Source organism: Chiloscyllium punctatum, chromosome 1 (assembly GCF_047496795.1).
Source record: "Chiloscyllium punctatum isolate Juve2018m chromosome 1, sChiPun1.3, whole genome shotgun sequence".
Classification (NCBI taxonomy): Eukaryota; Metazoa; Chordata; class Chondrichthyes; order Orectolobiformes; family Hemiscylliidae; genus Chiloscyllium; species Chiloscyllium punctatum.
Genome location: NC_092739.1, coordinates 68,521,809 through 68,539,320, shown reverse-complemented (window position 1 = coordinate 68,539,320; position 17,512 = coordinate 68,521,809). Strand labels below are relative to the sequence as shown.

Genomic DNA, 17,512 nt, shown 5'->3' with positions numbered 1-17,512 from the left:
GTACGTACAGGTTTAAAGTCCCTTGGGGTTAGAGTCCTCATAAAAGGGGAGGAGGTTTAAAGTCCATTGAGCAGGATCTCATAAAAGCAACGCTCACAAATTTTGGTTTATGATTGATGTGTTGTAAGTTTTAAGAATTATATTGGGGAATGTACGGAGGGTGGTATAAAAGCCAATAGCGTTTTGAAGCAGAGACGGTGATGTTTCAGTGAGAGAGAGTCGATAGTGGAAACCTAATGGTGACAACGAAATTGCTGATAAATCTTGCTGAAAGGGTCAGTTGTTTGGGTGTACTCCATCCAAATTGACTGGCCACCGGATTTGTCTCTGATTGGGTTGGTTGCTCGGTTATATTTATATCTAAACCAACTGACTACTGGATGGGAGGACTAAAAACAAAATACATAAAATGGAAGGGGAGTTTGATAAAGAGTGTGAAGAATACGGAGGATATTCTTCCGATTTAATGTTGCCCGTAAAACATCAGTGGGGTAAAGCCAGAAGTCAGTTAGTCAGTGGGCTTGCAAAGAACAAACAAAAAACAATGATGGAGAAATATGATAAGATTTGGGAGGAATTACAGAAACAGGACAAAGTCCCTAAAGATGAGGAGAGGAAGAAATTGTCACTGTTTTGGTGAAAAGCAGAAAAGCAAGCTAAATTAGAAGTAGAAGAGCACATGAAGGGAAAGAAAGGGTCAATATTACTTAGAAGAAAGTGGACAAAAGAAGGTGAGGAGAAAGAGAGGAGGATTCATCTCCACAACATGACGTTAGCCTGTATGGTGGTAGAAACGCTACAAAAGAGAGTAGGTGGTACCTCTACAATAGAATTGACAAAGGAGACAGAAAAGCCAGGACCATCTGCGCCATTATATCCTAAATTGCCTGTGGTACAATCACCGCCCCCATATCCTGTAATACAAAAGCCACTTGTGTATGTTCAAGAAGGGGTGTTAGATGTGCAAGAAGTAGGAACAAGAGAGTATAATGTAGTAAAACAGAGACTAGCGGAAGCTGTAGAAGAAAGCATGAGAAAAGTTGAAAAATTAACACTAGAAGCTGATCAGAGGGTTAAGGAAGCGGAGGAAGCCAATAGGGTGATAATGACGCACAGTAGAAACAAAGAACAGCCAAAACAGGGGAGATGTTTAGCAGTACAGGAGCCAGAGGCTCATTCGACAACATATATAGTGCTGAGAATGAAGAGAGGGGAAGATTACATGATTCAGGTCAGTTATTGGACGATGGGTTCTCAGACAGAAGACGGAGAGATTTGAGGGAAGAACAGGATAGAGAGAAATTGGATGGGGAGGAGTCCAAAAGTAGTATAGATATTGAGGATGAAGAATCCCTGACAGACGATGATCCAAACACCTACCCAGTCACTTTGAAAGGCTCACTCACAATGCATACCAAACATGGCCCTTCACTGAAGCCCCTACCTGAACCAAGTTACAACCTGCTTCAAAGAGACACATTATGACAACCTATAAAGTATCAGCACCACCAAATGCCATTGATTTACAGAGGCTCTTATATGGGGGATGTTTATCAGCCCTTCATATATACTGATATGAACTGCATCCTGGATAAAATGCCCCCACCCATGGAGGGAGGTGGGCCCTGGATGACTAAATTTTCCCAATATACATTAGGCTACAAGTTAGCTATGGGTGCCTGGAGAGCATTGTTGGGTAAGCAATTGAGTATGTGGGAAATACAGCAGATTGAAGTGTCTGCGGGGACCACCTTATTACCTGATTCAGACCCATTTGCGCAGCATGCCACCTGTGTGGGAAGGGCAATGAGGGATAGATTTCCGATTCCACCAGGAGCGATGCACTCACTCACCTTCACAATGAAGGAGGGTGAGGATATGCCTGTCTTTTTGGCTTGATGTAAGGGCACATGGACAGATACTGCGGGGAACCATCCAGGATCGGGTCAGCTACAGACCACATTATTTAGAAATGCTGTTATGGCAGGGATGCCTAAGGAAGTAAAAGAGGCAATGGAGAGTAATCCCGATATCCCTGGTTGTTCTACAGAACAGTGGGAAAAACATTTGACGCACCACATGAAGCGTCACAGGACAAAACAAGATGAAGATAAACAGAGTAATGAGTCAGCTCAAGTGCAGTTGATGAAGTTACAGCTCGATGAGGCTAGGAGGAAGGTTGATGATACAAGGAAGGCCTCCCAAAAGACAACTAATCAGATGGTTCAGCGACCATCGCCACAAAACAACCTGCCGAGTTTAGACCCAATACCTGATTGGATGCCACCCTACCCCAAATATGGGGGCAGGCCTATAGGTGTTCCAGGAGGAATACGTGGTAGAGGAAGGGGCCGCGGAGGATTCAGAGGTCAGCCACCCAACACCTGTTTTGAATGTGGCCAACCCGGGCATTGGAGAAGAAATTGTCCCATGTTGTGGGGACCCCAGGGAGGCTAGGGATTGATCCGAGGACAGTATGTCCACTCAAGTCAGCCTCCTTCTCAACAGGCTGTTCAGCCTTACCAAGCCCCAAATGCAGCTGCAGCCCCGGTGCAAGGACAGTACCCCCAAACTATGCCAGAAGGGCAGGGGTACGAGTATTGACGGGGCCAGAGAACCCAGGGGCATGTGGGGTTGGCAGACCCCTATATGCAAATGAGGGTAATGGACAAGAATCTGTCTTTTTTGGTTGACACGGGTGCAAGATTTTCTACCGTCACTTGTGACGTACCTCGGTCAAACATGTCATCCTCCAGCATCCAGTTAGTAGGGTTCTCGGGTAAACCAGAAAATCTGCCTTTGACATCGCCACTGATCACATCAGTGGCCGGACAGACCTTCCGTCACCGGTATATTTCATCACCTGCATGTCCTGTCAATCTGATGGGTCGTGACCTGCTGGTGAGATGCGGGGCCTCGGTTCTGTGCGGACCAGACGGACTGGTAGTGACCTTTCCAAATGGCCATTCCGTCAACTGTTCTATGACAATGATTCACTCTGGATCCCAAATGATGCTATCACCGGACACATCACCAACGGCAGAAGGACAGTGGGCAGATATATACTGGGGACTCCTAGAACCCGAAAACAGGCAGAACAACGACACACAGTCTTTATACAACCAATGGCGACCCTGGGTTCAGATGCTGCATCCCTATGCTCCTCCTGCAGATCCCCTCCATGTTACCCTATATTATGATAGAGATGACAATGAAATCTATCAGCATGCTTTCTATCAGCACCTAGAAGGGACTCAATGGGATATTTCCTCCAGTTGCATTCTGCTCGGAAAAGAAGGTGTGGCGGGTGTTGTTGAATTAACTGCAGAACAGTTGGAATGGTATGAGATGTCAGAAGAAGCTATACCTCATGTCACATTGGCCGTGCATGCTAAACATCAGGCCAAGGATTTGGGACCTATGTCCAAACGCTTGATGGTGCTAACGGACTGGGTGTGGGCTCAGTTACCCGGTTTACAATATTCACCATCAGAGGAAGCCTATAGAATTATGTACAGGACAACCATCAAGGTACTGCTGGAACATAGGCAGATTGAAAGATTTCATGGCAGGGAAAAAACAGACCATCCACAGGCTGCAGCGATGCTGGATACTCTACCAGATACCTTGTGGTCAGCAAGTTCAACGGATGTTGGTCACTGCAAACACGTCACACCAATCACATTCGATTTAATAGACCACACTCTGATTTGGTAGAGCCGATACTCACACAAACCAGAGGCTGAAGCCGGCATCGCCGACACAACTGAAGGATTGTTAACAGCAGGGGTGCTAGAACCCTCCCAGTCACCCTGGAACACTCCTATCTTACCTGTAGAGAAGCAGAATACCGGTAAATATTGGATGGCGCATGATCTTAGATGGATCAATAGTGTTGTCTCTACTCCAACAGTTCCAGTTCCAAACCTTTACACTGCGACCCCAGGCCACAAGTGGCTCTCGTGCATTGATCTAGCCAACGCGTTCTTCTGTTTGCCCCGAGCTGATCATTTGAGGGACATTTTCTCGTTCACCTACAAAGGCCAACAACTATGTTACATAAGGGTCCCTCAAGGGTTCATTTTGTCGCCAGGGGTGTTTAATCAGGTACTGAAACAGCAGCTGAAGGACCTGACACTCCCAAAGGGGGTGGTATTAATCCAGTATGTGGATGACATTCTTTTGGCAGCACCCGATCATGTTTCTTGTTTGGAAGCCACAAAGTCGTTGCTGTTTCACCTGTATAGTGTCGGTTTCAAAGTTTCATGGGTTAAATTGCAATGCTGCAGACAAACGGTGTCTTTTCTGGGTAAAGTTATTTCCTCTAAAGGAACAGGTGTGTCTCCGTCCCATAGATCCTCCATTCTGCATCATACCAAACCAGTCACTGTAAAAGACATGCTCTCATTTCTTGGGTTGGCAGGATACAGTAGACAATTCGTTGCATCATATGGGGAGCTCACTTTCCCTCTGAGGGCCATGGTAAATGAGCAAGGCATGAGAAATTTGTCGGCCCATTTGCAGTGGACCACGGAGACAGACGAAAGTTTCATATCTCTTAAACAGGCCCTAACGCGGGCTGCTGATTTAGCGGTCCCGGATTACAAAGAGCCATTTTTCCTCGATATTTCTGAAAAATTACACACAATAAATGGTGTTCTTTTTCAGAAAAAAGGGGGAGGCAGGCAGGTGCTGATGTATGCAAGTGCTACCCTTGACCCAGTAGGGGACAGACACCCGCAATGTACAAGACATGCAGCAGGGGTAGCAAAAATTCTCCAAAAGGTAGCACATATAGTCATGGGCCATTCACTAACAGTACTGACGACACATAGTATAGTGGCCTATGTGAACTCAACAGCCTTTACAATGACGTCACTGCGGCAAACCAGGTTAGAGAAAATCTTGAATGCACCACATATAATTTTTACACATGAAGGAATTAACATGGCTGACAACATGGGAGAAGGAGAGCCACACATGTGAGGAAAGGGTACAGAGAGATACCAAAGTTAGGGCAAATTTACAGGCAATTCCATTAGTAGACCCAGAAGAAGTGCTGTTCACAGATGGTTGTTGTTACAGACATCCAACTGAAGCACTTAAAGCAGTCTATGCAGTGGTGCGATGGACGAGTGAGGGATTTGAGAAAGTGTTGACAGGAAAAGTGACAGGCAAAGAATCAGCCCAGTTGGCTGAACTACAGGCAATGATAGCTGCGTTAGAATGGTCAGAGGGTAAAAGAGTAAATATCTATGCCAATTCTTCATATGTGGCAGGGGCTATACAGGTAGAACTTAGTCAATGGATCAGGGCAGGATTCTTAACAGCAGCAAAAACCCCAATTAAACATGAAAAAGATATGAAAAGGTTAGCGGAGGCCCTAATGAAACCTGCAGAAGTGGCGGTGATCAAGTGTAGAGGACATGATAAAGCAGACCCAGTAGTAGCGAAGGGCAATCAGGAAGCTGACTCAGCAGCAAAGAAAGCAGAAGGATATACAGCACAGTATATAATGATGCAAACAGAGAGAACAGTGTATGACCTGCTACCTGCTTGTGATGCGAATGTGTTAATAAAAGAGCAGCAGAAAGCCTCTCCTCATGAACTGACAGTATGGAGAGAGAGAGGGGCCACAGAGTCAGAAGGGATTTGGAGGTGACCAGACGGTAGACCAGTCCTACCCCCAGGTTTGATAGCTTCCATGCTCCAGGAAGCTCATGGGTTGACACATTGTGGAAAAACACAGATGCAGAGGTATCTGACACATCCGTTCTTGCCAGCAATGATTGAAAATTACATCAGAGAATGTAAAACGTGTACAGAATACAATGTGAGACCAACAGTGAAACCACACGAGGGAAAATTCCCTCTTCCAAGAATGCCAGGTCAGGAAATAATGATTGACTACACTGACATGATAGAGAGAGTAAACAGATACTGGTACCTTTTGGTAGCAGTGGATGCATACACTGGTTGGCCAGAAGCAATACCTGCGAAAAAGGAAGACCCAAAGACAGTGATTAAATTCTTGATAAACCAATACATTCCAATGCATGGGTTTCCAAAGAGAGTCAAGTCAGATAATTGCACACATTTCAAGAACAAAGACCTGCAAGAAGTTGAAGCAGCTTTAGGACTGAAACATGCGTTTGGAACAGTGTATCATCCTCAGTCACAGGGAAAAGTGGAAAGAATGAATCAGTCCATAAAAGGAAAAATAGGAAAAGTGTGTGCACAAACAAAGTTAAGCTGGGTGGATGTCCTACCCTTAGCTTTCATGTCCATTAGGAGCTCAGTAAACTCTATTACAGGGTTCACTCTGTATGAGCTAACAACAGGGCAGCAGTTCCCGGGACCGGGAGCTGGAATACAGATATTGGAGGGAGGAGGAGCCTCTCTAAGGTACAAACCTTACTATGACCAACTAACAGCTCTGGTGTCAGCTTTCTCCAAACAGGTTGGATCGGAAAAGGGGGAACTACAGATTCAGACACCATCTACTACAGACTGGGCCCTGCTGCAGGTTATCAAACGGAAGTGGTCGGAGCCAAGGTGGACAGGACCTTATAAGGTGGTGGAGAGGACATCTCATGCTGTCAGATTACAGGGGAAAGGAGAAAACTGGTACCATTGGAGCCAGTGTGCAGCCATGGAACCGCCAACGAGGACTCTAGAACAAATAAGAACAGAAAAAGAGTAGAAGGGTCTTAAACTTTTAATGTTTGCAGGAAGAAGGTTCTGGAAAAAGGGGGGGGGAAAAGAGGTTCTCAAGATTTACAAGAAAAGTTGTGTAAAGGATATAATGTCTATCTTTGTAAGCAGCCCACATTACCTTAGGCTGTGGAGGTTGGGAGTCTTTGCTATTGTTTTATGTATAAGTGTTATGCCGCTGTTAATAGGAGTATTAACCACGAGGGACAAACACACAGGCGAGGGAGGAAGTTCCAGGAACCAAAGATCAACAGGACAAGAGGTGGATAAATGTTTAAGGGAGACGAGGAGCCAGGTACACATCAGACACGATAGAAATCATGGTACAACATACCAGTTTGATTTATGCAAAGTAATTGATTGTGGCCAAGATACAGGGAGCTGGAGGGACTATGATGTATATCTTTGCTTCTATGCCATTTACTATGACCCATGTCCGTCGTGAGATAATGTATTAACATGGACTGGGGTGCGATGGACCCCCAAGAGGTCGTCACCCTCAGATAATAGATGGAACACCCGAGACCATGTGAGCCTGACAAAGGGGCAACTCGATCATTCTTCAGAGCTAAAAACTCCACTTTTGTTAACCCTGACAAAATTTGATATTAATCCTAGTCCAAAAGAGGTACAGATTTACTGTGAGAGTGATGACAGAAGCTTTTATCTTGTAATAGGTGTAGATCAATCTGGAGTGGATACCGTGGGATTATTGAAGGTAACCTTAGTGGATCCTCCTATGAGCCAGCCACAAACTGAAAATACAAGTATGGACGTAGAACCAAGTTCAGGAGTTGTGGTAATAGACCACAACAACCTTACGAGAAGGGATATTATTAACTTAGCGACCGGGTATGGGGATAAGAACTTATGGCTAGACTGGATGACAGCGACCGCAACCTCAATGAATATGAGTAATTGTGTTGCGTGTTCTTTGGCAAGGCCAACCCTATTTACTACCCCAGCCCCATTGTTCCCTAATATAGACCCAACAGGATTTCACTGCATGATGGCCCTCACCATGCAGGCGGACCCTCCAAATTGTACCACATTAAGTGCTATTTTCCCACCTGTAAAGAATTCCACGTTACCTCCAGTGTTTACACCAAGGGCCAACAGTTACACGTGTTTCGTGCGAAGGTCTAATATAATCTTGGGAGACATGCCCACTGACTGGTGTCAGGACACAATTGATGTAATCGGCTGGCAGAATGCTAGCACAATGGTTTGGGCCAGAGCTGATCTTTTTTGGTACTGTGGAGATAGAACACTGCATATTAGTCTACCTCCAGATTAGTCTACCTCCTGTGCAATGCTCAGGTTAGGGGTACCCTTATTTCTTTTAGGAGAACGACAATCCTCCCTAGTTCTAGCAAATCTCCCTGCCAGTATACTAGTCCCCTTCCAATTTAGGAGCAATCCATCCTTCTTGTACTACCCAAAAAGAGATTCCACTGATCCAAAAATGTGAATCCTTTTCCCATACACCAGCTCCTCAGCCATGCATTCATCTGTTCTATCCTCCTATTCCTGCCCTCACTAGCTCGTAGCACTGGGAGTAATCCAGATATTACTACCCTTGAGGACCTCCTTTTTAAATTTCTGCCTAACTCTCTGTAATCTCCCTTCAGAATCTCAACCTTTTCCCTTCCTATATCATTGGTTCCAATGTGGACAATGACCTCCTGCTGGCCCCTCTCCCCCGTGAGAAAATCCTGCACCCTCTCTGAGACACCCTTGATCCTGGCACCAGGGAAACAACACACCATTCTGCTTTTTCTCTGCTGGCCACAGAAACGTCTGTCTGTACCTCGGACTACAGAATCCCCTAACACAATTGATCTCTTGGAAGCTGACATACCCCTTGTTGCATTAGATGCAGTCTCAATACCAGAAACTTGGCTGTTCGTGCTACGTTCCCCTGAGAATCCATCACCCCCTACATTTTCCAAAACAGCATACCTGTTTGAAATGGGTATATCCACAAAAGACTCCTGCACTAGCTACCTACCTCCCTTACCCTTCCTGGAGTTAACCCATCTATGTGACTGTATCTGAGACTTTCCCCCCTTCCTATAGCTGCCATCCATCACATACTGTTGCTGTTGCAAATTCCTCATCGCATCTATCTGTCTCTCCAACCGATCCACTCGATCTGATAAGATTCCCACCCAACAGCATTTCTGGCAGATATATTCCGCAGTAACCCTTAAACTCTCTTTTAATCTCCCACATCTGACCAGAGAAACTTTGGAACGAAAAAAGTCAAAACATCAGTAGTTTAAAAGGGTGGAGAGCAGACAAAGGAAGGACATGGTGAGGACAGTGCAGGAGAGAGAGCGAGCGAGAGAGCCTGCATAGTTACCACCTTTGCTGTTTGCATTTGTGTATCGCTGGACATCGGAGTGCATCTGGGAAAATTAACAAACAATGAAATTCACAACTGATCTTGGAGGAACTGCTGGGTGAGGTTCACAGCACAGATGCTGCCAGACCTGCTGAGTTTTTCCAGCAATTTCTATTTTTCTTTCAGATCTCCAGCATCCACAGTTCTTTGTCTTTAGTTAATTGTCTTAGACTTTCTCAGCTTGAAAAATCAGTGCTGTCATTTAGTTAAAAGATTGGACAGTAGTGATAAGCTAGTTTTTCTAAAGTAAATTGTTGTGTTAGAACATAAAACTATGCAGCACAGAAACAGGCCCTTTGGCCCAAGATGTTGTGCCAAAGATGACGCCAAATTAAACTTATCCCTTCGCCCTCCCTTGCACTATATTCCTCTGGGAGAAAGTGAGGACTGCAGATGCTGGAGATCAGAGCTGAAAATGTGTTGCTGGAAAAACGCAGCAGGTCAGGCAGCATCCAAGGAACAGTAGAATCGACGCTTCAGGCATAAGCCCTTCTTCAGGAATGTTCCTCTGACCTTGTATATTCATGTGTTTATCTAAAAGGTTCTTAAACACCTCTATCATATCTGCCTCCATCATCATCCCTGGCAGCACCTTCCAGATTCCTACCACTGTGTAAAAACTTGCCCCTCACATATCCTTTGAACTTTCCCCTCTCACCTTAAATGCATGCCTCCTAGTTATAGATATTTCAATACCAGGTAAAATATTCTGACCATAAATCCTGTACATGCATCTCATAATTTTAGACATCTGTCAAGTCTCCCTTCAGCCTCTGCCACTTTCTAGCCTCTCGTTATTGTTCACATCCTCTAATTCAGGCAGCATCCTGGTAAAACTTTTTCTGCACCTTCTCTAAAGCGTCCAAATCCTTCATGAATTGTTGCCTAAGAATCTTGAAAGTTGTCTCTGCCAAGATGACTGATAGTAAGTCTGTCACTGAAGGCCTAATTTGGTGTCTCAACTCTGGAAATCAATGTTGGAATTGTTTCCAATTCTCAATTTCACTCAGAGAGAGGAAGAGGTTGTAGTTACAGCCTTTTCCACTGATAAACCTCCCTGGTTGGTTATTAGCTGCCTTTGGTAAGAACCAGATTGCAATCAATGATGCCTTGCACCAGCACTCAAATTTAAATCTTTTACTCCAGTAAATGCAAGATCCCATCCATCCAGACTTGAAGGTACCATCCAGACCTTAGATGCTTTGCGTGACATTCTCTTGTAGAACCTGTTCTCCACAGCTTAATGTAGCTCCAACTTCCAGCACTAAATGCTGCACTGAGTGCACAGTTTCAGTTGCCCAGCTTGCCCTCATTGTTTTTTGTTGTGCTAATCATGCTCAGACAGTACCCACGTGCTGAGGATATGGGGCACTGTCTGAGCATGCCCCATATCCTCAGCAATGCCCTCATTACGAGGCACAAACCTGAGAACTGTGCTCCCCTTATAAAATTTTGCCTTCCTTGTATTTTGGGACTCAAAAGGTTGTTTTGAAGCAGTAACTGTTATGGCCTCATGGTGCCAAGTCAATCACTACACCCTGCACTGCTCCAGTATTTACTGAACACTCACCTCTCAACCTGTACACAACCGATGGTTTCTATTTGATTAATGGTGTTGAGTTTTCCTCAGCAATGTTTCCTTTTAGGGACATTACTAAGTTGATGGAATGGCCATACAAACTCCCTACAGTGTTGCTGCAGTCTATGCACCAGGTCTTTATCTGAATTCAACCAAATTCCCAAACTGGCCCTCTAAAAGCTCTTTAATTACTTTACTTTGTCTTATTTGTGAATCAGGATGGATTTCCAGAGCTGACCTACTCTCATACTAATGAAACTTGCCTGCAGCAGCAACAATGATAGAAAAGCAGTTTTCTATCCATTCCAAATCTAGTGGTACTTAAAAGTCTTTTTCCTGGATACAATTGCCTTTACTGAGTGACATCCTAAAAAGGTTGTTGAAGCAGCCCAAGATTATAATTATTGTAACAGGCATTCTACAAGGTTCCTCATAGTAGACTGGTTAGTAAGATTTGATCACATGGATTATAGGGAAACTTGCCATTTGGATACAGAACTGGCTCGAAGATAGAAGACAGAGGGTGGTCATGGAGGGTTGCCTTTCAGACTGGAGGTCTGTGGTCAGTGCTGTGCCACAAGGATCAGTGTTGGGTTTTTTGTATAAATGAGTTGGATGTGAACATAGGAGGTATAGTTGGTAAGTTTGCAAACGACACCAAAATTGGAGATGTAGTGGACAGTGAAGGAGGTTAACTCAGAGTACAACAGGATCTTGATCAGATGGGCCAGTTGGCTTAGGAGTGGCAGATGGAGTTCAATTTAGATAAACATGAGATGATGCACTTCAAAAAGGTAAGTCAGGGCATTATACACTTAATAGTAAGGTGCTGGTGAGTGGTGCTGGACAAAGAGACATGAGTGCAAGTTTGTAGCTTCTTGAAAGCGGATTCGCAGGTAGATAGGGTAGTGTAGGCGGCAATGGTAAACTTTCCTTTATTGGGAAGTGCATTGAGTATAGGAGTTGGGAGGTCATGTTACGGCTGGACAGGACTTTGCTTAGGTCACATTTAGAATATTGTGTGCAATTCTGGTCTTCCTCCTATCGGAATGATGTTGTGAAACTTGGAAGGACTCAGAAAAGATTTACAAGGATGCTGCCAGGATTGAAGGACTTGAGCTACAGGGAGAAGCTGAATAGTTTGGGGCTGTTTTCCCTGGGGCATCATAGGCGGAGGGATGACCTTATAGAGGTTTATAAAATCATGAAGGGCATGGATAAGGTAATATACATGGTCTTTTCCTTGGGGTGGGGGAGTCCAGAACTAGAGGGCATAGGTTTAGGGCAAGAGGGGAAAGATTTAGAAGGGACCTAAGGGCAACTTCTTCATGCAGAGGGTGATGCGTGTATGGAATGAGCTGCCAGAGGAAGGGACCAGGAGGCTGGTACAATTACAAGATTTAAAAGGTATTTGGATAGATATATGGATAGGAATGGTTTAGAGGGTTATGAGCCAAGTGCTGGCAAATGGTACTAGATTAGGTCCAGATATCTGGTCAGCATGGATGTGTTTAACTGAAGGGTTTGTTTCCATGCTGAAAATCTCTACGACTCTATGACTAGGTAATTCAGCCCCTCAAGCATGTTCACCATTCAATAAGCTCATGGCTGATCTGTTTGTAGCTTAAATGTCACTTCCCTGCCTGCCGCCAATAACCCATGACTTCCTTGTTGATCAAAAATGTATATATATTCAAAGTTGAATAGACAGCAATCCAGCCTCCACTGCTATAGAGAAGACATTCCAAAATCTAATCACCCTCCAAGAAAAAAAGTCTTCAGGTCTCCATCTTTAATAGCAGATCCTTTATTTTTAAACTCTAAATACCCCCAGCAATGGAAAAATCTTTCCAGTATCCACCTTGTCAAATCTCCTCAAAAGGTTCTGTGAGATCACCTCTCATTCTTCTAAATGCCAATGAATATAGGCCTGACTGCTCAATTTTTAACCGGTCTGCACAATTCAGGTTGCATCTCCCATCCTATTAAAATGCTCCATGAACTGTACAAGCACACATTCTGACCCAACAACATTTTAGCCCTCACAAAAAAAAGTGCTATGTTGCAGTCATGCAGCCATGGCAATTATCAGAAAATCCCTGTTGCTCATTCAGGGACTTCAGGGAGATTATCAGAAAGTCAGCAGGGGGTAAAATCTCATTGGGTACAATACGACAGCAAAGAAAAAGGCATGAAACTACAATTCCAATACTGTTATGCGGCATGGAAAAGTTAAACAAATAATCATGAAAAGAATCAGAGAAAGGATTAGGAAGGTATAAGCAAATAAATAAGGTAACCTCACCATCTGACACTGTGCCTACTGGACTGTACGGTTGCTCTCTCAGGAGAGAAAGACAACTGGTGCTGGTTTACTGAAGGTCACTGCGCCTCAGGTAAAGGGAAAGGTTGAGAAGAGTCCTTCATGATGGCCTCAGCCTGTACAGAAATTGATCCCATGCTTTTGGTGTCATTCTGCATTACAAACCAGTTATCCAACCCAGTGAGTTAACAAGTAGAAGTTCTTACGTGGAAAAGCAAATATGTCACTTTTGGTTTCGGAAGCAGGGTAAGATGTGAATAATATGTAAATGAATGTCACATGGACTTCGAAAAACACGTTGTTGGTAAACATTACAAAATTTATATTATAAAACATGGAGGAATGTAAAATAATTCAAGTATTGCTGAAAAAAATATTTTTGTCATCAGGGCATTCACAAAATACAAATTTCAAAGGTGTTTTTTCCAACCATATTCAAGCTCTGTACTACTAACCAACTATTTATAAAGAAATATCTTCAATGAAGCTCACATCTCAAACCAACAAAAATATATCATCAATATTTTAAAAATGGATTTTAATCATAGAATCCCTACAGTGCTATAAAGGCAACTTGGCCCATTCAGTCTGCATCAACTTTCCGAAGAGCATCCCACCCTCCTCTAGTGACATAGAAGACTGTCTCAGTAAAATTAATTCTGTTGAGGGAGGCAAACTCCTAGAGCATACAACTATGTGATCATGGTGAGCACCACAAAATACACATCAGTTGAAATATACTAGTAGATCTACTGGTGTTAAGCATCTTATTGAAATAAATCAAGTATTTTCAATGTACAAATATGATGGCAGAGATGGAAGGGGCGTAGCAATATACCTATACTCTTCTGTTTTAATATAAAAGGCTTGACTCACACGTGGTATAGTAGTTTGATGTGCAAGGCAAAGCAAAAATATCTCCAAGTTACTCTGACCACAAGAGGCTATAAGACTGTAATATTTTTAATTGTCCCTTTTATATACAAGTAAAATGAAGAAGGAGTTGGAGATGGAGTATAATCACCTATTATAATAAAAGCAAAAAACTGCGTATAATGGAAGTCTGAAATAAAAAAAAGGGCTCAAGAAACTCAGCAGGCTTGACAGCATTCTTTGAAAGAAGGGTCATACTGAACTCAAAATATTAATTCTGCCCCTCTCCCCACAGACACTGCCAGACCTGCTGAGTTTCTTCAGCACTTTTGTGACCACTCACTAGTTTTGCCCAGTGATAAACTCACGTAATCAGTCTGTCACAGAGACAAAGGCTCCTCCTGAAAACAAGGTGACAAATATTAAAATCTGGAGACAAAGGAAATTATATCTGGCCTTACAGCTGTCAGACTTACTAATTCAATGACCCTGGACAGTGAATGATAAGAGAATCACAAAGTGAGACAGGAAATCAACAAATGCTATGAACATCATTTAGCCACCAGGCAGAATACTGGTGTCAGTTCATGGTCTGCTGGAAAAGACAGGATTTGAGAACACTGGAATATGCGCCTTAGTATGGCTAAGAGGTGTAACTGCAGATAGCCATTCATCCAGGTTTCTTAGGAGACTGTGTCATTGGTCTTGAATAGACATTGGGCATTTCAAACCAGCAAAACAGGTAGAGGTGAAACTTTTATTCATTTTGGACTGGCTTCTATAAAGACTCCAAGTCTGAGGAGAGTGCAATTGTCCCGCATTTGTGTATGAATGTACATTCAGTCACATTAAAATGTTAAGGGAGGTATCATTTCTATAGTTTAGTACAAGTAGAAGATCCTTTATCCAAAATGCTCGGAACCAGCTGTTTATCGGAATTCAGAATATTTTGGTTTTTAGAATAGTGACAGTTTAATGGCGAAATTTTTAAAAATCTTACCGGAGGAACAGACTTCTAAGTAAGAACATGCTTGGCCACGCACCCACTTCCATGTCGCATCTCAGTGACACGAATCGAGTGGGTGTGAGCTTAGGTTAACTGCGCGCCAAAAAACCTTGTAAATGAGAAAGAACTTCACAAAAAACTTTCGGATTTCGGAGCTTTTCGGTTTTTGGGTGTTTGGATAAAGGATCTTCCATCTGTACAGAGGGACCTCGATTATCCAGCATTTGATTATCTGAATATTGGATTATCCGGCAAGATTGCAAGGTCCCAATGCTCAGCGAAACTATGTTGCCCAGTATTCAATTATCGGCAATTCAATTGACCAAAGGAAATACTGCCAACCCGTGTCCTTCAGATAATCGAGGTTCCTCTGGGGTATAATAGTTACCTACTAAGTAATACTTAGTTGATATTGGTTTTTAGTTTGTTTGTTACAGCAGAAGTCAGAAAATGTGAATTCTTGTTTTGTCATCATTTGATTTGGTCATTAGGAATTCAAAATTTATTAATCTCTATGGAGATTTCAACACTATTCATGTTCCTACAAGTTTTTCTGATTTCACATTCCTTATTCTTTTAAACTTACATTTAATTGCATGCATTAGTTCCTCTGCTTGTTTCTGGGCCAGTTGCTTGAGTTTCTCTTCTGACACTTTTCCCTGAGAAAGTTCCTGCAGCAGAGTTGTGTCTAGGAAAGAAAGAACGTACTGTAAAACCTAATGTGAAATTATGTATCGTTAAGTGAACAGAAAGTTCGTCCTGATTGCCTGACCTTTTAACAAGAAAGACTCATTGTGCCTCTCACAAATATCAAATGTCTCATAGCACTTCACAGCCAATTAAGTACAATTGTTTGTGAAGTGTAGTCACCGTTGCAATGCAGAAAATACAGCAAACTCCCAGAAAAAGCAACATGGTAATGCCAGATAATTTTTTTTGTGTCAATTGAAGGATAGATGTTGGTCAGGACATAGGAGATAACTTCTCTTCAAAACAGTGCCCCAAGCAGGCAGCTGAGACCTCCGCTTAATGTCTCAGATGGAAGACAGCACTTCCAACAGGGTAACACTGTCAGCATAGCACAGGAATGTCCGTGTGGAATTTTGTACTACCTCTCTAGAACAAATAGACAAAGCAATCACACAGTCTCATTCCAAATGAATACTTTATCCAGCCATTTACGAATTCTCAGTAAAATCCCAGCACTCTTGATAAACTTGTGGCTTTGCTTAGATTTGTTGCTCATTATAGATCAAGGTTATGTTTTGAATATAATATCTAAATTAGTACTTTTAGGGACTGCTCAGAGATGGACAGCTGAGAGAAGTGGAGAAATTATTGCCATAGGCTATAAAAAGTTGTTACAGAGCAATTAAGCACTGTCAAATTAATTGTAATTAGGAACCACTATCAAGAAAAAATGCTAAATCTTCAGTACAATAACTTTTCTACTCTTACAGAATTTACATTAAACTACTCAAATCAGTCTCTGTCCAGGACAACCAAAGTAATTCTGGAAAAGGGAATTCTGTAATTACACAGCAGAGGCTGTGTTTGGAGGATTGCGTCATTAGGCTCCGTGATGACATGCTGTGTGGAAATTCAGCCTATTTCGCACTCCACAGAAGTTGCCTGATGTTCTTATTTCTAGCATTTTTAAAATAATACAGAACTTGTTTTGAACACTAGTTAAATGTGGGAATAGCAGTCTGTTTTTCTGCTAAAATTCATTGGCCGGGAATTTCCTGAGAATCACACTCACCCTATAACATCCTCAGAAGTAAGCTGGCACACTTGAATGACTGAAGGGACATAATATAGTTTCCCTTCTTGCTGCCTAGTCTTCGTGCCATGATGACTTATCTGCTTTCCGCCAACTATTTGAAGGGAATGTTGTTTTTCCAGTGCATGATACTTTCCCACTGATAGCCATTTTGAAAAAAGTTACCCTTTAAATTTACCTCCACGTTCATTTAAGATAAATTCCACTGGATTGCTGACGCCTGACGCTGAGCACTGAGGCACAAGCAGAATAACTTTAACCTTCTGTAAACGTGGATCTATAGGCTCAATATCAGTGAATTTCTGAGGTATCAGTTTTATGTCTGCAAAACAATTAAACAAACATATTGCCAAGGTTACTTTTACTTAACTGGATAATTGTACACTCTCTCTCTAACAAGCAACGTCTTTTTATTTCTTATTTTTGATACTGGGATAATTAGTTTACATTTTCAAAATTAAATACTAAAAGTTGTTAATGCTGGGAAATGGAACTTTTTCTATTCCCTAGTCAATTCAGGCACTGATTTAGTGGTGCTATCGCTATATTAACCCAGATACTCAGGAAATGTTCTGGACTCTGTTCTGGGTTCTGGGTTCAAAACCCACTAAGGCAATAATTAAAAGTGGAATTAAGAGTCTAATGATAACCATTAAACTGTTGATTATGGTCAGGAAAAGCTCATCCAGTTCATTAAATGTTATTTAAGAAAGGTCCACATATGAAATCTGGGCCCGCAATAATGTTCTCTGAGCAACGATGGACAGTCAATAAATGTTGGCCTAGCCAGCGACGCCCACATCCCCTGAATGAATTTTTAAAAAATT

At 42.7% G+C, this 17,512-nt stretch overlaps 1 protein-coding gene across 3 annotated transcripts in view; it reads right to left on the bottom strand.

The window, feature by feature from the left end:
- LOC140476030 (putative methyltransferase NSUN7) overlaps nt 1-17,512 on the bottom strand; it is a 173,555-nt gene that overhangs the window by 68,227 nt on the left and 87,816 nt on the right. For all 3 annotated transcript variants that reach the window (XM_072567962.1, XM_072567970.1, XM_072567979.1), the window contains 2 exons: nt 16,864-17,007; nt 15,489-15,590 (listed from right to left, as the gene is read on the bottom strand). In XM_072567962.1, the coding sequence (XP_072424063.1) occupies nt 15,489-15,590; nt 16,864-17,007 (246 nt within the window). The remainder of the gene's footprint in view (nt 1-15,488; nt 15,591-16,863; nt 17,008-17,512) is intronic.